Raw genomic sequence first — 27,982 nt, 5'->3', positions numbered from 1 at the left:
ACTTGTTTCTGTTTTCAAGCTGCATAAAATGTCATTAACTCAGAATTATTTGCATTTTGTTGACCTGCTTTGGATGACTGTGATCCACACACCTGATTGACCAACACATCAGCAGAATGCAGAGAGAAGATGCAACTGCACTGCAATAACTACAAATACAAATGAGCCTTTGTACAGCTTTTACTGCTAACCATCACTTTTGTTCACATTTTATATTATCTGATTGCTATTCAAATTAGCATTGTTGGGCTTTAATATGTGGCCCAAAATACCGGTAGTTACATTAAAGTTTAGCAACAAGTAGTTTTGGAAGAATTCATTTTTACACAGACAAGGCGACCACAACTAGGATTCCGAATGGTTGCCATGGCCACTAGTTTCTTGTGCACTTGGATTTCTGAATGTCTGCTTCACAGCTGGTTTTATATTGGCTTGCTAAGCAAAACTTGTGGAATCTGTGACATATCAGGATAGATTAGCCATTGCTTATGTCCCTTGTATTGTCAAAGAAATATATGGTATAGTGTGATTGTCACTCAGTAAGGAACAGTAGGGCCTAGCTTTTAACCTAGCTAGTTTTTAAAGGTAGACACTTGGTTTTTGTAATGTTCTAGACTTCTTTGTGGCAGCAGCAGTAAAGCAACACTTCTGCTCGTAAAACCCTGTTAGATGGAGGTGCTAGACTGTGTGTTGCCTGGAGTAATGGATTATCTGTACAAATACAGTACATTTCCTTAACCTCAGTTGGCATGAAGAAGTAGGTTGTACAAGAGAGAAAACTTATTTAGAGCACACTACGTGTGGGTTTTTTTGTTTTTCTTTCTTTGGTCTATATCATATCATAACCTGGACAAATGAGAACTTTTACAGACCAGTGACAAGCTATGACAAACTTATTATTATTATTATTATTATTATTATTATTATTATTATTATTATTACATTGGTTGACTACAGATGTAATATAGAGCCAGTGAAGCATATACATGCAATGGCTCTGTATTGATGACCTTGTTGACAATGTGACTGAGACAACCTCACACATCCTTGTGTGCTCCCCTCCCCATCAGACTTCCCTGTTCATCACTGAGCTATAAAAGAGCAATAAAACTTTTTGTAAAAATATGTTGAAATGGGACTTCTTGGGAGTTCGGTGGTCGGTGGTCAATGGGGCATTCTCCTGTATGCTGCATTTACACAGCACGGTTTAGCTTTTATTCTGGAGAAACTATAAATCAGAGGAATGTCAGCATACCCTCATTAAAGATGTCTACTGACGCATGTGTCCTGAATGGGTTCCCCCATCCCATCCTAGTAAATCATGTCCAGAAACAGCAGGGAATGCATGGAGCTTTATCTCTGCAGTGTCTGCTCAGTGCACCAGATTCCTGCTTTGTCTGTGTTGTCACAGATCTGTTTCTAGTATATGGAGTCACATTCCCCAAAATAGCTCAGTCTTCGCACAAATCTATCGTAATTGGGATGTGTGGGGCGTGCTGAGTGACTAACAGTGTGCAAGCAGTGACTCACTATAGCGTAATCGGTTTGCCAAACCTTGCCAATTGTTGTTTGCAGGTAATGTTAACCCTTTGCTGTGCACTGTGCCTAACTTGTGCTTCATATTTTCATTGTTCTTGTGTAAAACATTCTAAGCCCTGTACACACACTAGACGGTTCTCGGCCAGGGTGGGCATTTTGGGACGTCTCTACCCAGAATGGAAACCATTATTACCATGCACAACCTTTTGTGTTAGTTTCTAGTTCATTGGCTGTCATAAATATCCTGTGCCTTCACGTAGGTAGTCACGGACCTGAATCTTGCATGCTTGCAATGTCAGGAGTTTAGATCATTCCCCGGGCCGCATGCTTTCTTGTTTTCTTGGGTGAGCAACTTCAGGTTCAAGGCACGTACTTCCATAGCGTCAACTAGGCAATCGTCTATGGCACCCAGCTCCTTAGGTCAGGGACAGTATAAGTATGCACAGGGCCCCACATTTACTCAAGGTTCCATTTTTACCAAAGAACATCTGTTCAGGTTGCAGACTGGTTAAAAGCAGGGCTGTGGAGTCGCTACAAAAATCGATCACTCTGACTTTTTGACTCCGTCTCCACATCCCTGGCAGGACTATAGATCCATGCAACTATAGATCATACAACTCTGACTCCCCAGTTAATGAAACCACTGACTCCAGGTACCCAAAAATTGCTCAGACTCTACAGCCTGGGTTAAAAGTGAGTGGTATTTCATCTTTGTTGACCTTGATAGTTTCCCTGTGTTGGTCACATTTTAAAGTCCGCGTGAGGCTCCCTGCACATTGCAAATTTGTTTTGCGATTCCGATTTGCAATTCCGATTTTTCCTGAATGCTATCAACAGAAAAATGGAGGAAAAAAACGCAGCATACAGTAACTATTAAAAATCAGAATCTGATGTAAAAATCGGAATCGTGTGCCTTAAGTAATATGAAATATGCTCTGTCATTGTACAGTATGCAACATACATTTAAAGGACCCTTTAAGCCCACATCTAAGGCTGGGTTCACAATGTACCAGAGGAGAAAACTGATCCTGTAGAAACTGATCCATGTTCTGTTTGAACGGATCAAATTGTGGTCTTAGTTCTTCATCCGTTTTTTCCTCTCTGCCAACCGCTTGCTACCTGTTGCCTTCACATTCCTCCACCAATGCAGGTGCTGCCACTCTGCTTCTCGCCACAGAAGTAATGCCGGTAAACATACCAGAGAGCCTCATTGAAAGCATTAAGTTACCATTGGTTTGCATAATATGAATTTGTATGCATTTAAAACACAACTGCCCATAAAAAGCAGCATACTGCCAGGTTTTCGTATTTTTCTTTTATTCATTTATTTAATTTGAGCATAAAAACACATTGGAACGGAATGAGCTCACTGATTTAACACCATCTGCCAGTGCTGATGTGTCTGCATTGCAAAAATCCACACTTATTGTGATTGGACCTTTAAAGAGACTCTGAAGCGAGTGAGCTGGGATTTGATTCGTGTAAAGCACCTTACACAGTGCCAAAATGCCGCTATCCCGCGGCAAAACAAGGGGTCTTTACCCCCCCCCCCCCAAATCCCCTCTGCAAAATCCACGACTTTCTTGGTCGTGTATTTTGCTGCTCATGGAGGCAGAGCTATGAGCTGTAGCTCTGCCTCCATGCGTGTCAATCGCCGCACGGATCTCCGCCTCTCCCCCGCCCCTCTCTGTGAAGGAAGAGTGAGAGGGGCGGGGAGAGGCGGCGATCAGCCGGGACTGACTTGCTGAGAGGCAGAGCTACAGCCATTAGCTCTGCCTCAAGCAGGAAACGCTCCCCGGACCTAGAAGAAGGGATTTGGGGGGTAAAGACCCCGCCTTTTGCTGCAGGATAGTGGCGTTTTAGCACTATGTAAGGTGCTTTACACAAATCAAATCTTAGCTCACTCGCTTCAGAGTCTCTGTAGTAAGGACCGCTATCATAAACAATTGTAAAATATAAAATACATTTAAAACTTACAAATAAGTATGTTTCTTCCAGAGTAAAATAAGCTATGAGTTATTTTTCTCCTATGCTGCTGTCACTTACAGTAGTTAGTATAACGCTGATGGAACTGACATGTTTTTGACTAGTCCATCTTTTCTGGGGGGATTCTCAGCATTACGTTTATTCTTCACAAAAGCACTCCCTGGAACGGATCTATACAAAGATGCTACCCTCCACCACCAGTATGCACACTATTCTGGTAGTTGGACTGAGCGATTGCCGTTCACTAAGGGCCCTTTTCCACTAGCAATCGCAATCACAAACGCCAGTGATTGCGTTTTGTTATGCGTTTTGCAATTTTTCATTTGCATTGCATTTTCCCTCTTAAAATTGCTCCAGAAAGCGATTGCGATTTGCAAATCGAATTACTATAGTGGAAAATACTTCTCATGATTTCTATGATAAAGTAGCAACCCTAGCGATTTAAAAATCACTAGCGATTTGTGATTTTGTGATTCAGCTGTGTAGTGGAAAAAGCGCTTTTAAAAATAAAGAAAACCCTGAGATCCCCATGAAGAGATGGGCTAGTCCCAAACCTGTCAATGGGCTAGTCCCAAACCTGTCACTTCTGCCAGATTTCTACTATCTTCTGTAAGTGACAGTAACATAGAAGAAAAGTAATTTATAGCACATTTTACTCTGGGAGAAATGTACTTTTTGTTTATTTGCGGTTTTCATATATTTTACATTTTACTATTGTGATAGTAGTAAACTAGAGAGAGGGGATACTGGCTGTGTGCTGGGGAGGAACTCTGACCCTGTTAGCAACAGAGATAGAGGACCTAGATAGGAGCCGGCATCTAGGTATTTTACATACATTTAGTGCAAAAAGTACTGATTTGTGGTTTTTATGCATTAATATGAAGATTGAACTAGGGCTAAATCCTACTGGAATGTGGCGAGTCCTGCGGATTATCTGTTCTGTCTGCAAAGTCTTTGCTGTTAAGGTGTTTCTGTATTTCCAAAGATTGTTCAATCCGAAGCTTTAATATTCTTTATGCAAAATAGAGGTCTTTCATGTTAAAGGTCACAGTTCATCCCTCATTCCAGTAATCTATTATATTTACCGAGGAAAATAAATGAGCTCAAAGCGTTTTTTAGCAATATGTTTACATTGAACATTAGACACTACCATAAGTGAGCCAAACCATTCTTGCGCAGATCTTCTTGTGTTGAATAAAGGCTTATTGACTGTCATCTCTGGGAACAGTAGCTTCTTTGATCGGATTATGTAGAGTTACAAATACAGCTTGATGCATTGCGTTCTGTTATTGTGCTGATTTTAGCCTTCCATTGTTGCTGTAATGGCTGAACTTTATTGCCTAACAAGGATTCTGGTTAATGACGTTCATTTTTTTTTTTTTTTTTAAATGTGTATATACAGTAGACTGATGATGTCATTGGACATTGTGTACTGATCCTTGGTTGCCAGGTTAGTGCAGTACTTGGTTTGGAGACAGAGATGTTCTCAAGTGTTTATTTACTATTTATTGTGTGATTATTGGCATGCCTTGATCACACGTGGCTCCGCCACAAAGTATTGCTTTGCCCAGAGCCATTGCTGTAGGAGTGAAAGTGCAGGATTACTGTAGAGATGTATGCTCTTAATTAGAAAACGTTTGTTTGTGGTAATTAATAACCAAGCGGCTGGTTAGCCTAATGCTTACAACACACAAGCCTTTACATGTGGAAAAAAATATATATGAAGGTTACAGGCAAAATAAAAAAAAAAAAAAAAAAAAAAAAAAGAATCTTCAAGAATTCAAAATATAAAATGCTTTGCATTTCGCATGTTGCTTTGGCATTCCATAGAATGCCTAAAAGTAAACCAGGCAAAGCATAGAATGTGAAAAGATGAACCTGCTTTATTCAGCCCTGCTTTATTGTATAAGAGAGTTGATCTGCACTCTAGAGGTAGCCATACATCTAGTTATTTTGCTTAATTTGACTAAAGATCGACTTTACCGGGCATTTAACTTTATTGTGGTTGATCGAAAGTCTATCGAATAGTGGCCCACACACCACCAGCAATATCCTATGCCATACACCTTCACTAATCGATCTGACCGATGTTGGGCCTCCATGCTCTCCATGCTGTATAAATCTATTCAGTTTTGATCGAATCGTATGTGAAGCCAATTCCTGTGCAATTGACCGATATCTTCCTTACTGCTCGATCGAAGAAGTTGGTCAATTCGGCATGATATCTGCCACTCTTCATTGATCAAGCATTCTGGGACAGATTCAATTATTTCGGGATTACAGTAGATAAAATGATGAAATTGAATAATGGCCAATCGTATAGCCAAATTACTAGATGTATGGCCACCTAAGAGCCCTATAACTGGTCTTTCTCTGTTTACCGAGTTCTAATATATATATATACTCCTGTGTCCTATTTATCTAAATGCTTGATTATGCATTTGTTTAAACCTGAAAAGGACTTGTGCCGTTGCATACTGTCTTCTATAGAGAGGGTACAAATGTAAAACCATTGAGAAAGATTATAATCTGTATTTATTTTTTTTACACGTTAGATTATATACTTACCTCTGTTGGACAGGAGTCCTTGTTGCACACTTTTTTTTTTTTTTTTTTTTTTTTTTTTAAATACTGCCATGAGTAGCAAGGGGTGTGGATTTATTGGTACAACACTGTTAAAGAAAATTGCTCTTTTGCATGTTAGATCCTCGTGCTTTTTACAAAGTCTATAATTTGGTGTGGTGAAAAACTAGAGCTATATTTTTGTTTCCTTCCATTTGATATTCTTCCTTTTTATGTAGTTCTAGTCTAAGCTAAGGCAATAGTTCATAAATGCAGCAATTTCATGGAGATGTCTGTCCTGTAGTTCTGTGTGAAGCAGTTTTCCCTGGTGCCGTGAACACCTGGCCCCAGAATGGGGCTATGAAGTACTTCTTCCATCAGCCTAGGTTAAATCCAAAAGCAAGAAGTTTCTTTGTGGTAGTTTTTAATCAAGACGGTAATAAGGAAAGGCCACTGCCACCCATGTTTGGACTTAAAATTGTGCTTTATTGTGACATTTGCATTTTATGGTGGACAGTAATGCAAATTACTGAAACACAGTTCTTTTGCTTTCTTGGTCTATTCAAAACAAGACTCTCCCAGACGCAAGTGACAAACTTGTTTGCATAGCAATATGCTGATTTAAGTCATTCAACATAAACACCTACCTTTTATTCTTCCTAAAGCCTTAGTTCAGCCTCACCATGTTTTAATGCATTCTTCACTTTTTTCAGTAAATATATTGGAAGCACTCGCTTGCTGGGCCCTGTAGCTTTATTAAACAGACCGCTGCCCAAACTCCTCCCCCTAACCCCTCTTTTTATTAATCATAATAATCCGAACATTTGTATAGCGCTTTTCTCCTGTCGGACTCAAAGCGCTCAAGAGCTGCAGCCACTGGGACGCGCTCAGGAAGCCACCCTGCAGTGTTGGCTTGCCTTGAACTCCTTACTGAATAGATACTGACCCTAGCCAGGATTCGAACCCTGGTCTCCCATGTCAAAGGCAGTGCCCTTAACCAGTACTCTATTCAGCCACTGTTTTTGAGCTAATGAAGGAGTTGCTGAGAAGGTGGCTGTGGTCAGCATTTCCCTTACCCTGCCCACCTTCTGCCATTGTGGCTGGGAGATCAACTTGAACAGCACTGCAGCTACAGCTCTGCACTTCTTCCTCTCCCTGCTCAGTGTGTAAAGTATGCTATAACCCTTTCAGCACTCTCCCCAGTGCCCTTATAAAAGGGTTTTATAGGAGAGCAGGAAGAAACTTTTTCTTATTGCAGGGTGGTGAAGGGTATACATCAGAGGTCTCAAACTCAATTTACCTGGGGGGCCGCAGGAAGCAAAGTCAGGTTGAGGCTGGGCCGCATAAGGAATTTTACAATCGCGGCGCATAGCCACCTCTGCCCGCCCCTCTCACTCTTCCTTCACAGAGAGGGGCGGGGAGAGGCGGCGATCCGTGCGGCGATTGACGTCAGGAGGGGCAGAGCTGAAGCTGAAAGCTCTGCCCCTTCCAGGAAATGCCGGCGGATTGCCCCCCGGGTGATTTGGGGGCTCCGCAGCCCTCGTTTAGTGGCGGGGATGCGGCGGATTACTTGGGAGCACTGAAGCGAACTATAAGGAAGCTTTTGCCGCGCGAGGGCCACAAAATATTGTATCGAGGGCCGCGAGTTTGAGACCCCTGGTATACATTGTGTTTGCTGAGCAGAGTGTGGGAAGGGTTGAATGCTTTATTACACACTGAGCAGGGAGTGAAATGGGCAGGCAGATAGGACTGCAGTGCTGGCCAGGTAGATCAGTACCTATCAGTAGAGAGGATTGAGAAAGGGGGTCTGGTGATCAACTCTGTGCTTGGAAGCATCTCCTGCTCTTTTGGAAGGAAGGAGCAACAGGATACAGTCAGCCAGGCACAACGTACAGGCATGCAGTGCACAACAAAATTGCATTGCTAATTAATGCAATTTAATGGCCAGTGCATTAGGAAATGGGTGGCTGAACCTAGTGCTTACAGGCTGTTATAGGAAAACAAATCCGAGTGGTTAGGAGCGTTCACAAAAGTGAGAAGGTATTTCAGTGTCAACGTATATCCACTAAACTGCGGTAAACAGAGTAACGTGCGTAGTTATTCTGCTTACTGCAATTTAGTGAATATACCCCAAAGTTTTATAGATGAAGTCATATATATCAATGCCTTTTATTGTTGAGTTAAGGAGTGGCGGCTTCATGTTAATGCTGCTAAACAAGCAGTTACTGGCATCCTGCAGTCACATGACAAGCAGGGCAGGGAGAGAAGAGATTAACCTGACAGATACAAGATAAATTATGCAGAAATACATTGTGTGGCTGATCAAAGCAAATGACTGTTACCTTCTGCATGACCCTCCTAGAATTGGGGCATTGATTTTCTCCTATAGTTTTATCAGCAAGTGGCTATATTCCAGAAATGGATCACTGATTTGAAATGAGATGTGTAACCCCTTCAGCTTACCATGTGTGAAGAGGGGAATGTTAAGGCCTGCCGTGATGCCCAACTATAGCAGTGGTCAGAATTTTAAATCAAAGCCTCATAAAGAATTTGGCATTAATTGAAAATATAGGCCAGAGACAGTGGCTAAAGTAACAGTACATTTTACAGATCTGTGCAGGAGTTCACCAATGCTGTAATTCAAAGCTGCAGTGTACATTACATGGTGCTTCCTGTGCACTGTACATTGATATTGTAGCTAGAGACTTGCTGTCCTCTACAGTAGATAAGGTCATGTTTCCAGGGGAATTGTCTTATAGACTACACACTGGAAAGTGATGACACTGCAGGAAGCAGATAGTATGGGAGGGGTGCACGACCTCCTAGTTAACGTGCTTGCTAGCCCTCAGCCATGACGTGATGGTTGAAATGACTGATAGCTGCTGTTTTGATTTTTTTATGATTAGATCATGTAAAAACAAACGCCATTCTAATTATATACAACAGTGGCGCTGGCTGCTGTGTCTGTCTGTAGGGCATTAGAGGGGGATATAGAGAGACTGAGGCAACTATAGACACTGCAGACAGGCCTCATTTAAGCATTTCCTATATTATGCTGGCTAAGCACCTGTCCTGTCATTAAATCTCCTCTTTGTAACCATGGTTCAGTTTCAGAACAGGCCTACATAATAGTAATTCTGGTTTGGCATCTGTATCCGCTTACAGGATGGTCTGCTTCTGACAATTATAAATAATGTGCCTGTCACCCAATCTGCATTAACAGACCTATCAGAACTTGTTACGCTGTCTTTGTTTTTCATGGCTCTAGAGGTTTACTGTATCACAGATGTGATGCCTGATGCTCCTCTTCAACCCCCCCCCCCCCCATACACACATTTATTTATCTGTTAGATCTCAAACTCTCATGTTTTCAATTATACAGGTGGCTGTTCTGGATTCAAAAAGAAGCATGAATATTGGAATATATCTGAAGCAGTTCAAAAAGTAAGAATTTCTACATTTGCACGTGGCTTGATATCATAATATGCCTGCCAGTAATGTGTTCACATAGTATTTACAGAACAGTAATTCAAATATGCTGCTGAGTTGAATTTGCAAGTGATGCATATAAAGGGAAGGAATTTAGCATTGCAAATTAATCAACTAGATTTGTACACACACCAAAAATATGCCTGTGGATCTCCTACATTGTATAGTAAGCAATGCTTATAGACATGCTTAGCATGCGGCAGAGACTAGGTCAGGTGTTGGGTGGCCATGCAGGCAGTAGGCATTTGCATTGCATGGTGAAAAGGACAAGTGTGTCTGGGTCCTAAATGGGAGTTCTCACCTCACTTCCCTCTCCATATTTAATGTTTCTAGGAAAGGATTCACTTTAGTCTTCCTGGAGGAGGGGAGCTATTTTAAAGACAGCCGTAGGTGTAGGTTTGAGTTTTAGGCTAGTCGTTTGGGGGTTACGGCTAAGCAGTGTACCGGTAGTATTGTGTAGTGTAATGTTTTGGGACTGCAACACACATTTTATCACTGGTTTCCTTGCTAATGACAGTCTCCCCTTGCTGTCTAACCTTAACCTAAACGCATGGAAAATGCCTGATTTTTAATCTTCTAACCCTACGTAATAAAGTAGTATTAGGTGGGACTGCTACTCAGTCCCACGTAATGGTTGCCCAACCTTCACCACTACTCGCCTTTTGTGGGATCTAGGTCCAGCACCCAGTTGACCGCCCCTCCACTCAATGCTGGATATCTGACCAGGCAATCAAATCAACTGATTAGCGCCTCAGGAGGACAAGGGGGCCCCCATAAAGATTTATTGCCTCTGTTCATGCAGTCCATAAAAGATACATGAGGCTGAAAAAAAGACTCAACTCACCTGGGGCTTTTTCCAGCCCCTAGAAATGTCTGTGTCCCTCTGCACAGTCTCCCAGTTATCAGCTCTTGCTTCTGTAATGGTTGGCCTGTTCTCCTCATGCACGCACGTGCCGCTTGTGGTCAGACTCCCTCGGCTGGGAGTGTGCTGCGCAGATGCTGTAGCCCTGCATCTGCGCAGAAGAGGCTGACCTGGCTGATTCATCAGCCATCACGGATGCAACAGCTGACTGGAAGACTGCGCAGCTGCGTCGAGGGACACAGACCCTGTGTAAGCCTGGTAAACATTTCAACTTCGGCTTGCATTGTGCAAAAGAACGTTTTTTAGCTCTAGATCTATCCTAAATACTGTTCAGAATCATTTAAAGAGACTCTGTAACAAAAAAACTTCCCCTGGGGGTACTCGCCTTGGGAGGGGGGAAGCCTCAGACTTCCAATGAGTCTTCCCCCTCCCCTGTAGTTGCAGGCAATCCAGCACTGGCTCCCCCGAAGTTTCCGGCAATTCTGGCCCGACAAGCCTGACGAGCTACATTTATTTACCTTCGCTAGCTCCAGCGGGGGCGCTGTTGCGGCTCTCAGCACGGAGATAGGTGAAAGGGGAACTTTTTCTCATTACAGGTTTTGTTTAAAAGCTGTTTTGCTTGTAAAATGTGTTTTATTGGTAGACTGGAAAAGGACTGCCACCAGGCAACTGGTATTATTTAAAAGGAAATACAATAATTGTCAGCCTCCAGATCTCTCTCATCTCCGGTTCCCTTTTAAGAATACTTAAACTGACACTTGTTCTTGTTTTGGGTGACTATGCTAGCAGAGTAGTAAAGTGGTGAGCGACATGGCTATAAGGATAGGGAGCTCAGACCTGAACAACTCAGACTGTGTGCGCAGCCTGGGAGTACTGATTGATGGGAAATTAAGCTTCAGGAATCAAATCTCAGCTGTTGTGAAACATTCCTTCTTGCACCAAAGGAATATTGCAAAGACTAAACACCTAATTCCTTCAGAGGATCTTACAACCCTAGTTCATGCCTTTCTCACATCAAGGTTAGACTACTGCAACGTCCTCTACATAGGCCTTCATAAGAAAGACCTACACCGCCTGCAATTAGTACAGAATGCTGCCGCAAAGGCTGTTAACGAACCAACCCCGCCATTGCCACATAACACCAACCCTGTGTTCACTCCACTGGCTACCGATAAAATTGAGAATTTAGTTTAAGATTGGCTGGCTTTAGTGTTGGGCGAACACCTGGATGTTCGGGTTCGGGCCGAACAGGCCGAACATGGGCCAGATGTTCGGCCCGAACCCCGAACTCAATGGAAGTCAATGGGGACCCAAACATGCCGCAATACGGCCCCCCTATGGGGTCGCAGGCATAAGGGGGGAGCATGCCCCGATCGCGGGGGGGGGGGGGGCAGAAATTCCCCCCACCCCCTCCGCTAGCGCTCCCCCCTCTGCCCGCTTCCCCATAACAAAAGTTTGTTGAAAGTTAATACTAGTACCGGTGGCTGGCTGCTGGCAGTGGAGTGAGTGAGGAGGAGGAGTCCGCCTAGGAGAGTGACGTGTTGAGGCCAGGCAGCGGGTGGTTCTGCGGTAGTACCCTTGTGGTACTTCCGCCCTTTCTCTGACCTCACGTCCTCTACGTTATGACGCATACGAGGGTACGCGTTAATTCACTTTCAACAAACTTTTGTTATGGGGAAGCGGGCAGAGGGGGGAGCGCTAGCGGAGGGGGTGGGGGGAATTTCCGACCCCCCCCCCCCGCGCGATCGGGGCATGCTCCCCCCTTATGCCTGCGACCCCATAGGGGGGCCATATTGCGGCATGTTCGGGAGAACAGGGCCCTGTTCGGCCGAACAGGGGCCCTGTTCGGCGGGCATTAAATAGTTCGGGCGAACCCGAACTAAAAAGGCCGAACACCATCAGGTGTTCGGCCGAACTCGAACATCACCCGAACAGGGTGATGTTCTGCAGAACCCGAACAGTGGCGAACACTGTTCGCCCAACACTAGCTGGCTTACTGACATTCAAATCCTTGCACAATCTGGGCCTCGGATACCTGAATGACTTGCTGCAACTGCATCACACCCCCACAATCTTAGATCAAAAGGACGTAACACCTTGGTCACCCCCAGAGTCCACCTCAAAACCTTTGGAGACAGAGGCTTCTGTCATGCTGCCCCTAAACTTTGGAACTCCCTGCCACACGCAATCAGGACAGCCCCATCCCTGAAAGCATTTAAGTCTAAACTGAGAACCCACCTCTTCAGTCTGGCATTTATGAACACCTGTCTATCTCCTCTGTGACAGTCCAGCCGGCAACCCTGTATTGATCTGAGACACAACTATGCGCTTTGAGTCGTTTGGGAGAAAAGCACTTTACAAATGTTGTTGTATTCTCTAGGTGGAGAGTGACTTTAGTGCTGGGTGACTATACAGGCTGAGAAGGGGAATGGGTGGTGGTGCAGGTGGAAACAGTGTATAGCTCAAGGTGGCTGTGCAAGCAAAAACTGGAAATAGTGGTGGGGGGCTGTGTAGATGGATAACAGGTTTAGAGGTAAATAACTGTACTGGAGATCAAAGGTTTGTGGGGCTGTACAAGCTCAAGGGGGATTTGGTAATAATGTATGTATGCTTATATTATACAGAGTTTCTAACAACCTGGAAGACAACTGTCCTAACAACCCAGTTCTAGTTTTCCGGTTGTTAAGAAGTCAGATTCACTTATGAATCAAACACTCTTCCCCAGTGTTTTTATATTACTCTCTAAATTCATATATTGTTCCCTTTTTTTAATTTTTTTTTATGGACAGATCTGTTGAGCATATCATTGATGATATTCGGACAGGAAAATGCGAATTATATGATTCTGAGGCACTACAGGAACTTCTTAAGCTTTCTCCAGAGCCAGAAGAGGTAAGACTTTTCTCCCTATAGTATATGATAAAAATTACATGAAAATATGCTATTAATCTGAATGTTACATTTTTATATTCTGTAGTCAGATCCATATTTGTGCAGTGAGGCCCTGTAACACAATCATAGAATCATAGGCTCAGAGGTGGCCTTTTTTGATTTAAAAACCATCCCTCAGCCTCCCATTGTTTAATTGATTGTAAATTTGCATTAATTGGCAATGCACAAGGTTTAGTGTGTTGCACATTTGTTCTTGTTGCAGTAAATAAATACCTGTCTGGATCCTTTGGTTCAGTGCAGTCACAAAGCTGATCCTGGGACCTCCTCCATCTGCTACAGCAGTTTTGTATCTTACTGTACCTGCTCAGTGTTATAAAGCATTTAACTCTTCCATCGCCTTGCCTAGTGTGTTTATAAGAAACACATGCACCTCTTGTCTTTGCAAGCAATAAGAAAACCTTTCTCGCTCCTTATCCTTTTTATAAGTAAGTTCTAAAATGACCCCTATCAAGAAAAATTCTAAAATGTTAAAGGCAGCTATTAAGTCTGTCAAATTTTAGACTAGTCCATCTCCCCATGGGGGATTCTCAGTATTTTTCTTTCTTTTTTTTTAATAATCACTCACTGGAAAGGATCAATACAAAGATGCCAGCCTCCTTACTCACTTGCACGCTATTTTGGCAGGTCGACCAAGCAAGTGCATTCAGTAAGTGCTTTTGAAAATAAATAAAATCCAGAGTACTCCCCATGAGTAGATGGACTAGTCCAAACCCAAATTTTTACAACCTACTTGTAAGTGACATAGACTTTGGAAAAAAGTAATTTTATGGTGTATCTTACTCTGGGACAAATGTACATATGCATACACATGTATTTTAACCCCCTCCCAACTGCCTAAAGCCGAAAGGCGTCGAGTTCTGGGGCGGGGTTTTGCAGGGGATCTCGCGCACCAATGCGTGTGCATCCCCCGCTTGAATGACTGAGCTCCACTCTGTTATCAGCCTACCAGCGGCGATCACCGCTAAGAGACTGTTAGATGGTGAAACCGTCATTATTTACATTGTACAGCGCTGCGATCTATTGCAGCGCTGTACTGGGGACAGCCGTGTCACTCGGCTGTGCCCTAGAGAGGCTCAAGAGCGATCGGCTCTCGTATATCTCCACTGTCAGAAGCCTTGTTGGTTCAAAGACCCCTCTGTGCTACTGCTGTAAACTTCCATTCGCTGAACCTTTCTTAAAGCTGAAACCTGTGCATTGTACTGGTTTCCTACTGTACCTATCTGTCCTATTGTCATGTTCTCACTTTACTCTGAGCATCAAATAACTTGTAATCAATATTTCAGCTGGAAACATCAAATCCTGTTACGTCACTAAATTCCAGTGTTACTGTTTCCATTAGCTGCTGCCACCCTTCCTGTCTCCAACTAGATAATGGCAATGGCTGTAATGTAAGAGTTATCCTGCTATGTACTACATTTGGCTATGTAGCACAGTGGTTTTGTGTGCAGTAAATACAGTGTTTCAGTGCTAGATGTAGAGCTTACAACTTCAAATTCTGGAGTTTTTAATCCACTATGCAGGCAAACATTACATTAAACCAGTGACATCTTCTTCATCCTGCTAGCGTAGCAGCACTGTATATGTATAAGCATGCAAAACTACCCCTATACTGCTGCTGTTTTATGATAAACTGAAGCCAATGCTGGGACTTGTGCTTTAATAAGGCGATTTGAGTATCAGACTGGCCGTGCTGCTTCCTATGTCCGGACTGAGAATGGTGGAGAGCGGTAGCTCAGCCTTGCTTCCCTCCCAAAAGAGAATACAGTATGGGAGAGTAGGATTTTTCAAGCAGCTTAGTCACAGGTTGTATTTAGGAAAATTTTAGACGTTGACACGGATATTGCTACTCCATTGGGAATCTGAAGGAGCCTCTTATTTAATAAAATTAAAGTTTTACTTGCCACACAGGTGGTCCCTTAACTACATAAATGTGGTGCCTAAAAGGATGAGTTCTATTGATCCTTTTGGCCTTTAACATGGTGTCTTCGCTGCTCCTGTGCTCTGACTGGGCACTCGCTAGAATTTGGCATGGGCAATGGAGAAGCAGTCATGCTATTGAGTCACATCTGTGTGCAGCCGTGCTCAGACATGGGAAGTTTTTTGGGGGGGTTTTTGCCACTGTGTCTAATGCTGAAAGGAGTAGAATTACTAAGGCTGCCATTTGGCTGTATTCAAATTGCAGATGCTCATGGCTATCAGATTAGATGCTGAACTGCCTGACAAGTGTGCAGTTCAGCCTCCTGTCTGAAAGGCAAGAGAGAGAAAGTAAAGTCTTTCTTGAGTTTGTGTAATAAAAATTGCCTTTTATAAATCACTCCTTTTATAGACCCACCTACTCAGGGGCGTAGCAATAGGGGGTGCAGCGGTAGCGACCGCATCGGGGCCCTTGGGCCAGAGGGGCCCTGAAGGGCCCTCCCTCAACTACAGTATTCGCTCTCTATTGGTCCTGTGCTCATTATAATCACTTCTATATATACATTGAATAGTGGTAAACATTAACAAGCTGCTCCCCATCCCCTTCTTGCACCTCTGACACTGTAGTTGCCATTGGCAGGTTTTGGTGCGCTGTATCAATTGTTATGTATAGAGTGCCTGGGGGGCCCCATTGTAAAACTCGCATCGGGGCCCACAGCTCCTTAGCTACGCCACTGCACCTACTTGTACACCGTGCCTCTCGGTATGTCCACCAGTCCAATCAGAGTTGTAGCTACAAATCATTGGGTCTCATCTCTACTGTAAATGTTTTGGGTGAGGCATCCGACCATAGACCTACACAAATAATTGTACTTTCCTCCATAGATATGAGCAGACAGGGCAATGTTCACTTGCCTACAATATACAAAGCATAATGTGCATGGAGAGAAGAGTCAGAGCTGTTTTGCCCCCCCCCCTCCCCCCTTTCAGAATTAGGTTGCTTTGTATCTTTTTAAAAAGCCTTGCATGCATAGTAATGCTGAAGCTAATGCTGACTAGCCTTCTAGAGGAAGTTTGATAGTTTTCACAGAAAAGCCCATCTTTTTTTTTTTTTTTTGGGCTGCTGCCTTGCCCTGAAGCTCGATCTGTCATCACTCTTCTAACAAACCTGTGCTGACTGTACCCAGCCTAGAGTGAAGCTTATGTAATACCAGATACTCGAGGAAGTGCTTACTAATTAGCCCATGTGATTTATGAGAGCAGCCTATCCTTAATTTCCATAGCTTTCCTTAGAAAAAGCTATAAATATGTTAGGACATTTAAGTCTATCAGGATGAAACTGCTGATGTTTTTTGGGTCTGACTTGGCCTTTTTACACCAGCCTTATATGTAAGGGAAAATGTTTTGTCTAGGCTGCTTTATCATGTCTCCTTTCTGCTATTCCGAAAGACTGCTGGCAGAATGCTAAAAAAAGAAACTAATCAAGCCCTTATCCTTCAGGATGCACAGAGCTAATAAATCTCTCGTTTATTGCTACAACCCTGTCATCTGTACAAAATATGGCATTTTTTAGTTATTCTTGTGCTCTTTCTTCACCACAGTACACGTTCTGGAGTACTGTAGGTATCATCCATAAAATCACATTAAATTGTCCAGTAATACTCCAGGAAAACAAGCCCACCTTTTTGGCTTTTTGCTTTGCACACTGGTGTAAATTGATTAAGGCATATTTCACTGTTTGTATCTTTTAATTTATTTCTAAGGTGTGTCATCATACATCTTGGAGGGGAGAGTGGAATCCCGGGTTCAGGAGTGGGCTTGTTTTGCTGGACTGTAACTGGATAATTGAATGTGATAAGATGGTTGATACCTACGGTACTCCAGAACTTGTATTGTGGTGAAGAGAGAGCACACTAACCACTAAAGAATTCTGTAATCAAGTGTGTGCTGCTTTGTGAGGTTTTTTTGTTTGTTTTTTTTGTTGTTTTTTTTCCCTTACAAAATCTGGTATAAAGTAATTTACTCCTTCCAAATCACAGTAAAAAATCAACACTTTAATCCTGGTCAGCTCTGGGTAGTATTAATATTGTCCATTAGCAAAGTATACTTATGCGGAGTGGTTACTACTTTGCATAAGAGTAAGAAAAAAAGGAATAAAGTGTATAACCTGCGTATTTGGTACTACTATATGCCAAGCGCTTTATCAGTGATCCTGAGCTAACCTTAGATACTGAACACCATGTAATCTTTTCAGTGACATTAAAGGACACATTTGTATTTTGAATCTGCATTTTTCTTTTCTTTCCGGTCTTTTCTTTCTTTTTCTTCTATTGATTATTGCGTGCAGGTGATCTGAGTTTGTTCATAAATATGTAAAAGTGTTTGCATGACAAATACGACCTATAGCTGTACAGATAATGCTATAATAACAGGCTGTGTAAGAAATCCACTGTGGTCTGTACAATGGGAGGGATTATGTACAATTATATAAAGTTGCAGCTTTTATTTTTGTATCCTGTTTTAACATGCAGCAGTGGCTGCATCTGGGATTACAAATAACTTTACAGGGTTGTTGATTTTTAGAGTATAAATAAAATCTTTTTTTGGATCTGTTGAAAAAGGGGAATTCAGAAGTGCCATTATCGGATTAGAGAGCTCTACCGTTTGGGAGTGTTCTTTCATAGTCTGAACAATCGAGATATTCTCTGTTTTATTAAATAAACCTTCTACTCCTAATCATTGGAGCTGCTGGCTTTAATGCCTGGATACCATCCACACATGTTTGTATTGTCAGATGATACTTTACTGCTCATTTCTGTGGGCAGGAAAAAGAAATGCATGAAAAGCAGAATTTGTTGATTTTGATTTTTCTTCTTCTTTGGTTTTCTCAATAGGTGAAGAAGTTAAAAACCTTTAGTGGAGAAATAACAAAGCTGTCTCTTGCGGATTCGTTTATGTACATGCTGATCCAAGTGCCAAAGTGAGTTTCAATACAGAGAACTTTCAGACATTCATGAATGATTTTATTAATTAAATGCTCATCAGACAATAAAATGGCAAAGACAACATCAACATAACAATCAATAAAACGGGTCAAAATAATGGATCAAACAAATGTATTAGGGGAAAAATCCTCCAAGTGAAAAGAGAAGTATGTAGGAGGATACATCAGATCCTGATAAAGCTGACCTGAATTAAGAACTTCCTCTCTGCTCTGAAAGATACACAACCACATAACATTTTAAAGAAAAACATTTCTTTGTTGCACTGCAGATTTTATATCAACTGTATCTACTTCCTGCTTTCATGGAAGCAGACACAGGGTTAACATCCTGTGCTTACAAATTAGCTGCTCTGATGAGGCAGCTAGCGAACACGCATGAGAGATCAAATTACAGTTGTGATTAGTCACAAATGAAGGGGGTTTAGACAGGCTAAACTTTCTACATACAGGGTGTATTTCTCTGTTTTCCCTCTGTCCTGTAGGTAGAAAAAAACTTATTAGAAAAATAATACCTTTTATTGGCTAACTGATAAAGTTAAATTATGCAAGCTTTCTGGGATCTAGTCCCCTTCTACAGGCATATTTCCAGATGATAGCTGAAGTAAAACACTGATGCAGGTAAGGGCCAGGTAAACTCCAGTGAATGTCTATGGGCCTGTTTCCACTAAACGTGATTTTTCTGATGCAGTTTTTACCATAGGCATTCATTGGAGTCAGTTTTTCTGCATCCATTCTGCATCCAATCTGCGTGTTGTGGAAACAGGACCTTAATGGTAAACCCGTAGATGGCAGTTGCGCTGGTTAATATTTATCCGTTAAACAGTAACTTCTGTCCTGTGCAAGAGGTCCGGTCTACTTTAATACCTCAGTATGCAATCCTTTCATCACAAATAAAATAGAATTTATCTACAGTATCTAAACCGGAATAGTACATCCTATCGACTAACATAATCGTATCCAGACGATCCTTGACCAGCTGTATGGATAAAGTCCTAGACTTCTATAGTTGGACCATAGCCCACATGGAAGCGATAAGCATAAATCTATACAACTTTTTAAAAGCTACCGGAATCTCTGAATTGGGGGACAGCAATTGTTGTGCAGTGAGAGGGAGCTGAAAAGCAAAGACCTGCCATAGTTTTCCATTCTGCCTAGGACTAATACTACATTTTACTATGTTTATCCCATGTAACATGTTAGTACAGGTATCCTTTAACATGCTATCTGAGTGGCACCTGGTAATCACTGCTTGCTTCTGTAAGGTAGTGTTTAAAGAGGAGTTCTCTGCTCCATACAGAGGAAACCCACACCAACACAAGGGAACATAAACTCTCTACACCATGTCCTGGATGGGATACAAACCTGAGACTTTAGTGCTGCAAGACAAGTATCCCATCCACTGTGCCTCTGTCTTTGTGAGCCCAGAAGCACTGGCGCCTTCTGACTATTATTAAGCCGATACAGGTTGGGCAAGAGCCTTCTTACACTGAAAAACAACTCGAACTTCATATTTTAGAAATACATCACTTTAGTACTGTACATTGTGTACATGCCATTAATGAGCTAGTCATTGTTTTGCTTGTAGTGCTTATTTAATCATAATACTTATTTAAGGATAATACATTTCTGTCTGTTCTCCAGTTACTCTCTGCGAATAGAAGCAATGGTGCTGAAAAAAGAATTTTCACCTTCTTATGCCTCCTTGAGTAAAGATATGATGATTATCAGGCTGGCAACAAAAGGTGAGTAAATGAGTAACCGGATAGAGAATTCTGTAGATGCAGTGCTTATGAACAGGCTGCTTATCCAGTAGATCATGCTAGAATCTGTCATTGACTAGGCGGTGTGTATGAGCTAGGTGGTTATCATTAGATCATACCTCTGTCTGTCAGTAATTGGGTCATGCGTGGTGCAACCCTGACCTAAGGCTGAAATATATCTGCTCACATATATGATGACTGATGTCCTCTGCATATGTGTGATCATATATGACATAAACAAGTAAATGATTGGCTTGAGCACTAAATGGGCTTCAGACATGGTCTTGCCATCATATTTTGAAATATGTTATAGTAGATGTGGCTGCCTGTACTGTATATGACTCCTCAAAACTCTTAGGACAGGGGCCCACTGAGTGTATTGCTTGCTAAAGCGCAAGGGCTTTGTGCAGCGTTGTTGGCCTCATTTTGCAGCGTGATTTAGGGCTGTACCTGTGGTTGTACATCACTTGCAATTTGCATTTTGAATACAGTTTTAGGTACATGCTGGGTCTCTCCATGTGCACCCCACCCCCTTGCACAAAGTCTCACATCTGTGCTAGGGGGAGGGCTACCTACTGGAAGCTGAGAGACCGGGTAGGTAGATACAACCTTATTCAGACCAGAATTGCGCGGCACAATCTCTGCATAAATTGCTTTTGAACAGTGATTCTGAAGCGCTCCTGTACATTGCAATTGCTCCAAAAATGCAGCGGGACCTATGATTGCAATTTGGCTAAAATGCAATCATGGGTGTGGGTTAGCTCCATTGACTTCCATTAGCAAATCTATTTTTGGAATCACTGACCCTTGTCGGCTATCCAAAAACATTGTAGAAAGCGCTCAAGTGGCTCCCAGGTCCTAGGCTCCATTACAACGCTGTTTCTGCATACAGGGACTCAAATCTGTGTGTGGTTGAGAAAAGAAAATGTATGCAATATGCATGCCAAACCGGCAGAAATGGTGGTTGTAGCTCCGTTCTTGTGTAGATTGTGTAGGTAAGCTCTTATACTACATGAAAGTAGTATGTATAGTAGAAATACAATTGGTAAATCAAAATTGCATGTGTGTATGCACTAGGCCTGAAAGATAAATTTAATTGAAACTGAAATCGCGATCACCAAGATCACAATTTTGGAATCATCAAAGCAGCGATTATAGCGATTATGTCATTTCCACATGGGGGAAGTTTGAAGAAGCGGCTTCAAACTTCCCCAAAGTCCCTGCGATTGCAGCCCGCAGCGTTGGACATACCTTTCACACGAGTCCAACGGTGTCTGTCCACTATCGCGGGCTCTTGTACTAGGCAAAACTGCGGGTCCTGTATGTCACATGACATACAGGAAGTATTCCGTGCATTAGAGCCTGCAGGAGGTGACGTGGTTAGACGGGCATCGCTGGACTTGTGTTGGAAGCTATGTCCAGCACTGATGCAGCTTGGGGGACAGAGGAGGCACAGAGAGACACAGGAGACACAGAGGGAAGCCGAGCGGGCACAGACACAAAGGGGGCAAGAGAGAGACCCAGAGGAGGCTTAAAGAGGCAAAGGGGGCACAAAGAGAGACAGGGGGACAGAGGGGGAACAAAGCTTGATTGGAAGGAAATCGTGAATCGACTCAAAATCGCAATTTCTGACAGAAATCGCTCAATTCACTTTTTTACGTAAAATCGCTCAAAAGCAAATGATGCAGTGCCAGTAGTGAAGTGATTAAAAACTGATGCATGAAAGATCAGTAGGACTGCCAGGAAACTGGTATGAAGTCCTGCGCATGTGCAGCACAAGAAAACCTCTATTGCGCATGCGCAAGACGCACCCGGTGGCAGGTGTGCGATCGAGGACGCACGCGGCTAGGCTAGCTGAGTTGCCAGAACAGATAATGGGGCACTGCGGAGGACTGGAGGGAACGCTCAAACAAAGTCGTGGCTGCAGGGGGCTTTTAGGAAGCCCCAGGTGTAAGTCAAACTGGCTTTTTTTCCATTACTTTAGATTTCCTTTAAAAGACAATACATATGACAATCTCCATATCCAATCTTCATATCCCTTGCACTTTAGGTGTCCTTTATAGAGTCTCATGTACATTTGCTTTCCTCGTGTACTTTATAGTCCTAAAATTGTAATACAAGTCTATGATGGGTGGAGGGAAAAATTAAAGAAATAAAATATTCCATCGAATGATTTAAAAGCTTCTTAAAATTCTATTTGGATAGTCAGAACCTGTAAATTCCTCTTGCCACTGAGTGGTTTCTCTTGTCTGTATCAGATAAAGTGGGTATTTAGTATACGTGAATTCGTTCTCTAATGTTTGGGTGTCTGTTACCTGAGTGTGTATTTTTAACTTTACATTAAGTGGTGTTATTTAAATAATAGAGCAGACACACCGAGCCAGTTCCTGTTCAGAAATGTGAAAGCACACCCATTCTGCAAAGTGCACCCTAATTACTGCTCTGAGCACCGCACGTCTTTGGAAGTGATCATTTAGGATTATTGAAGGGGCCTGACCCACATTATTTTAGGGTGTGTGTATAGGAGGGTAGAGAAGAAAAAACTGAATCATATAAGTGATACTGGCTACATGCATAAGGAAACAAAACAAAAGTGGTAAATGGATACATCGTGTGTGTGTTTTATTTTAATATTTATATTTTAAAGGATAACAGTTGTACAACAAAATGACTAATTTAACTCCCAATTATCCCCTGCTCAAAAGTGTTATAAACATTAATTTTGCCCTTCTGAGGAGGTCATAGAGCCCCGACTGCTGCTCTGATATGCTTCCTTTTCACCTTATTTAAACTAAGCACACACTTTTTAGATTAAACTCTGCCGAGGAAGCCGATAGTTATCGCCTCTGTCAAGAAGTGTTGTGTACAGCAGTACCTCTGGCGGATCAGCTAGGCCACACATGTCAAACTCCGTCCTGTGGGTCAAATCTTGCCCTCTGAGCCATTAAATTTGTCCCCCAAGTGGTTTCCTCACTTTGCATTATGTATGACCCACTCTAGACCACCAGGGAAGCTATATTGGAGTTGAAGCCCTAGAACAACAGAGAAGACATATGGGGAGGTAGGGGTAAAGCACTAAACACTAGGGAAATGTACAGGGGAGGGAGGACCACTTGACACTGGGGAACTGTGTAGGGGAGGGAGAAGAAACACTAGACACCGGTGAAACTGTTTAGGCATTGGAGGGGAGCCGTTAGATGCCAGTGAACTTTATGGAGGAAGGTGGCTACTAGTCATTGAGGTTGGCCCGCGACTGGGTCCCAGTGTTCAATTTCGGCCCCACTTTGTATATAAGTTTGACACCCCTGAGCTAGGCCTAGTGCTGGCCGAGGGCATTATTCAACATACTCACCATGCCCTTGAAGCTCCTCCATGTGTGCTGCTCAGTCAGCCAACTTCCCACACCAGAACACGTTGCTAGCCTGGAGTCCAGTGACACATCTGTTCAGCTTCACACAGTTGCTTGAGGGCTGAGTCCGAATCCCTGTTGGGTGACATGCCTCATATGTGTGTATGAAGCTTTATTTCAATAATAACTGAATGATCTCTCCTTCAATACCTGAGATGGTAGAGCTTGCTGCTGACCAATCACCGAAAAGCCACTGCATTTATTTAAAGGGAACCTGGAGTGAGAAGTATATGGAGGCTGCCATATTTATTTCCTTTTTAAATACCAGTTGCCCAGCAAGCTTTGGGAGTGACTGAATCACACCAGAAACAAGCATGCAGCTAATGTCTGATTTGACAAAAATGTCAAATGCCTGATCCTACTGCATGCTTGTTCAGGGTGTATGGCTGAAAGTATTAATGCTCATACGCACGCTTGACTAAAGTTGGCTGAGGAGGCTGATAACGACCACTTCACCCAATAATCAAGCGTGTATACGGCAGCCCCCGACCTCCAACCCATTATGGATCCGCCCGACGGTTTAACTCACCCGATGGGCAGCCAACTTCTTTGAAGATGCCGCTCCCACACCCGCCACATGATGTCACACATGCGCTGCTCCGTTGTCCCTCCAGTCCCCGTATAGTAACAGTATGCATCGTAAGCTACACAGCTGACACACGCCTGTACTGGCTGGCCCAGCAATGCTGCCCAGGGGATTAGATTCTGATCCCCAATGGGTGATGCAAGTCAAAGGTGTGTACGTACCTTTTAGAGGCAAAGGATCAGCAGGACAGCCAGGCAACTGGTATTGCTTTAAAAGGAAATAAATATGGCAGCATGCAGTAGTTATCCCTCTCACTTCAGGTGTTCTTTAAAGACTAGGGGGAAGAAAATTAGAACAACAATGCAGCAGTTGTAGAGATCCAAGTCAGTTTCTTCTGACCACTAAAGTGAATGCTTTTTCTTGGCAACTGCCCCACTTACTTTTGCTCCTGTTTTTCCTTGTACTAGTCATAATAAATCAGCCCCATTGTGCTGCTTCTGTGTTTACACACTTCTCTCCTCATTCCTTCAGCGTTCACACAGGTCCCTCCCCCATACCGTACTTCAAGAGAATGGGGTGACTGAAAATTCTCATGATTTCTGTTGACTGTGTGTATTTAACATTCTCACTTTTAAAGCCTAAGTTTTCATTGAACTCTGTAAGAAGTTTTCTTTTACTGGTGATTGACTTCTTATGATTTCATCCAAGATTGAGTATCTGAGGGCATTAGCATTTAGGTGATTTGCCTTGTAGCGGAGTAAAATCCTGTGCAGGTGTACAGTGTAGGGATATGACTTGCTGATGAAAACTGTAGCAAATTGTGCTCAAGCTCACCACTGTGCCATAGGTGTAGAAATTGTCAATAGTTACCTATTTTGCTCTTCAATTCACCCCCTTGGGTGGAGGAACGCTACATTTTGGAAGAGTGAACTGTGGCCACAAGATCACCTGCTGACCCTCCCAGTCACGACATGGATGGGAAAGTGGCCCAGTTTCCTCAGTCTTCTCTTGTTGGGGTGAAAGAGGAGTGAGTGGCCTGGTAGAGAGGGATGGCTCAGTGGCTCTCCTGGGGTGTGTCTCAGGTACCTCGCCATTTGGATTTACAAATCACAGCAGCAGGTTAGACAGCTGCACTTTTTTGTAACGCACAGAATTTGTACTCCCTGTGGAATACAGACAGTCTAAAACGTCCTCATTTCCAGCATGATAAACTAGCTGTGCAGTGCAAGATCTCCCCTCAAAAACTAAGCAAGCTGAAATAAGGTTTTCCATTAATGCAGCAGCGTGTAGTTTATAGAGCCAAAATAAAGGATCTATTTCCTTTTAAACAAGTGTTGAAATTTCTTTATGGTTCTAATAAAATGGCTTAATTTGTCACTGCCTTTTATGCTTACTGTCAGGATTCACCATTGCTTCTTCAGGTTAAAGCCGGATTCTAACCAAACCATTTTTTTTCATGCTGGTTTAGGGTAAAGCTGGTAAGGGTTGCAAGTACAACCTCTGTCAGGTGGTTGTTGCTGTCTGTGTTCTGTCTTCGGAAATGTTCCCTCTCCCTTCCTATCTGCAGTACCTCTATGGATCTCCATCAGTTTTAATATAAATTCTGGAGAATGGGGGGGGGGGGGGGGAGTAAACCTTAAATTTACAGGAAGAAGGAAAGTACCATTGCAGACTCCTTTTTAAAAAGTTGTTTGATTGGTTGTCCTGATCCTAAGGCCCTTGATTATTCTGAATTGGTGAACCAAAAGGTGTTTGCCGATTAATACTAAAACTATACAATAAGCAGTACAGCCAGACAAATCTAATTCTTACACTAGTATAGCAACATGGCAGCTTCCGTATTTCTTTCACCTTAAGGTTCTTTGGAGGGACAGCAATAAAAGCTTTACAAAAATTGACAAATGTTTTCTCCTAGTGCAGCGATTTACCCACTTCTTACCAGATGGAAAACACAGATGATAATAAAAATCTAAAGGATCTGACACTTTTCTACACTGCTCAAAAATCCAAGTCCTTATGGAAGAGACTTGTGGCCTCCTTTAGGGTTTAGTCACCTATAATTACAGTGCTTGTTTAATGAGTAATAGCTTGGCCTGCCTATTGCTATTTATGAGTAATGCACAAAGTGACTGACACTTTTGTAGCCAAATTATAGAATTTAAAACCTCACAAAAGATATTGCTGAACAGTGAAAATGTAATGGCAGGATAGACTTTTACAGTTACAGCTAAACTGTAAAGTATTCAGTCACTTGTGTTTGTGACTTGGCTTTCATTTCCTGCTTCCATACCTCCTGAAAATGCAGTGTGTGCAGCAATGGTCAAAGTCTCCACTCACTGCTGTCGTTTTTGTTAACAAGCACACAGCATAACGTGAACACGGGAAGGAGAAACCTGATAGGAAATGATCGCATAGTGAATAATGACATCCACAGCTTTGGTCTTGTTTAAGAGGAATGTATAGCATCCTTTCTTTCTAAGCATTGTGCTTGTGTTCAGTCATAGAATAGTAAGCAGAGGATGCATTACAGTTGCCACGGCAGTGTGTGGCATTTCATTACACAGGCCTGGATGTGCGTGGACTGAAGTGTACATCATTATCAGCATTGATTCTTGAGCTACTATTCTGTCAGGGTGAAAGTGTAGTAAGGTCCTCTCTTATTAATTGCTTATGACAAGCTGTGTGGCATGAATACATGTGAAATGAGAGAGGGAATATTTTATATCGTGCATCCCTTTATAAAGTCTCCTTCCTCTTTCAGAACTGATGTCATGTGAGCAGCTGCATTCTATCCTGTTCTTGGTCCTGCAGGCTGGGAACATCATGAATGCGGTAAGTGTGATGTCACCTCACTGCTGTACTTTACGTTTTGCATTTTCTTTATGCAAATCTCATATTCAGCTATTTAAATACAGGTTAATGACTTCATGCTTTCCTATTCCACAGGGGGGTTATGCTGGAAATGCTGTTGGCTTTAAATTATCCTCGCTCCTCAGGTTAGCGGATACGAAGGCTAACAAACCTGGAATTAATCTGTTACACTTTGTGGCTCTGGTATGTATTTGCAGCCTTTATAGTCTTTGTTCATTTACTCTGTGTGGTGAGTCAGGTGATTGCTGCTTCATGATCGCTCTACTTTATATGCTTCACATACCACAAAGGACACAGACACGTGCAAACATACAGACCTGCGCACACACAGCTATGGTGGCCACACACGATGCATTAAAAATATCCGGTTATACTGCAGTGTGGTAAAGGGATTGGTTGTACAGACCAAATTTTTTTTTTTTTTTTTTTTTTTTTTTACATTGTAATTGAGTGAGATGTGATTGAATTTCCAGTTTTTATTGATATGTCGATTGGGAGTGGCTGATTTTTCCCATCCTTATTATGAAAATTAAATGGTGTAAGCTAGTTTCAATTTCTATTAGTCCCAAGCAATTTTGTGGTCGTTTTTTTTTTTTTTTTTTCATCATTAAGGAAAAATGTAACAATTGTGTAAACTATTGCTCAGATTTTTTTCCCAAATGTTGCAATTAATCAGAAAAGTTGATTGTAATTCTTGAATGGAAAAGAAATATAAAAATAAAAGAGTATATCGTGTGTGGCCACCTAAAGACCACGCCCGTGAGCCACCATACAAGAAAATAACAGACCATTTAGTGTCTGCTACTTTATTCTTTCCGAGAGTGTTATCTGTAGCATATAAAGCAGGCATGTTAGCTTGTCATTTGCCGGTATGCTATAGTGCTATCTTGCCATTTGTGCTATAGTAAGGTTATGAGTTATTTACTATATGACATTACAGTGTGCTGTGATGACATTTCATAACATTTTCTATGTATTGTAGGAAGCCCAGAAGAAAGATCCTGCCCTGCTGACATTTTCTGAGGAGCTGCAGCATGTGAAGGAAGCAGCCAGGTAGGCACAGTACACTAAAGAGCCATACTGTATATTAGTATTAATTTAGGCCCAT

General features: G+C 42.4%; 1 protein-coding gene across 1 annotated transcript in view; it reads left to right on the top strand.

Annotated features, from left to right (window-relative positions):
- FHDC1 (FH2 domain containing 1) overlaps nt 1-27,982 on the top strand; it is a 76,595-nt gene that overhangs the window by 35,806 nt on the left and 12,807 nt on the right. The window contains exons 3-9 of the mRNA XM_068269582.1: nt 9,470-9,531; nt 13,228-13,330; nt 18,199-18,284; nt 19,950-20,050; nt 26,765-26,835; nt 26,950-27,057; nt 27,857-27,927. Of these exons, the coding sequence (XP_068125683.1) occupies nt 9,470-9,531; nt 13,228-13,330; nt 18,199-18,284; nt 19,950-20,050; nt 26,765-26,835; nt 26,950-27,057; nt 27,857-27,927 (602 nt within the window). The remainder of the gene's footprint in view (nt 1-9,469; nt 9,532-13,227; nt 13,331-18,198; nt 18,285-19,949; nt 20,051-26,764; nt 26,836-26,949; nt 27,058-27,856; nt 27,928-27,982) is intronic.

This window comes from Hyperolius riggenbachi, chromosome 1 (assembly GCF_040937935.1).
Source record: "Hyperolius riggenbachi isolate aHypRig1 chromosome 1, aHypRig1.pri, whole genome shotgun sequence".
NCBI classification, from domain to species: domain Eukaryota; kingdom Metazoa; phylum Chordata; class Amphibia; order Anura; family Hyperoliidae; genus Hyperolius; species Hyperolius riggenbachi.
The sequence above is the reverse complement of the archived record's forward strand: the minus strand, read 5'-3'. Positions and strand labels throughout refer to the sequence as shown.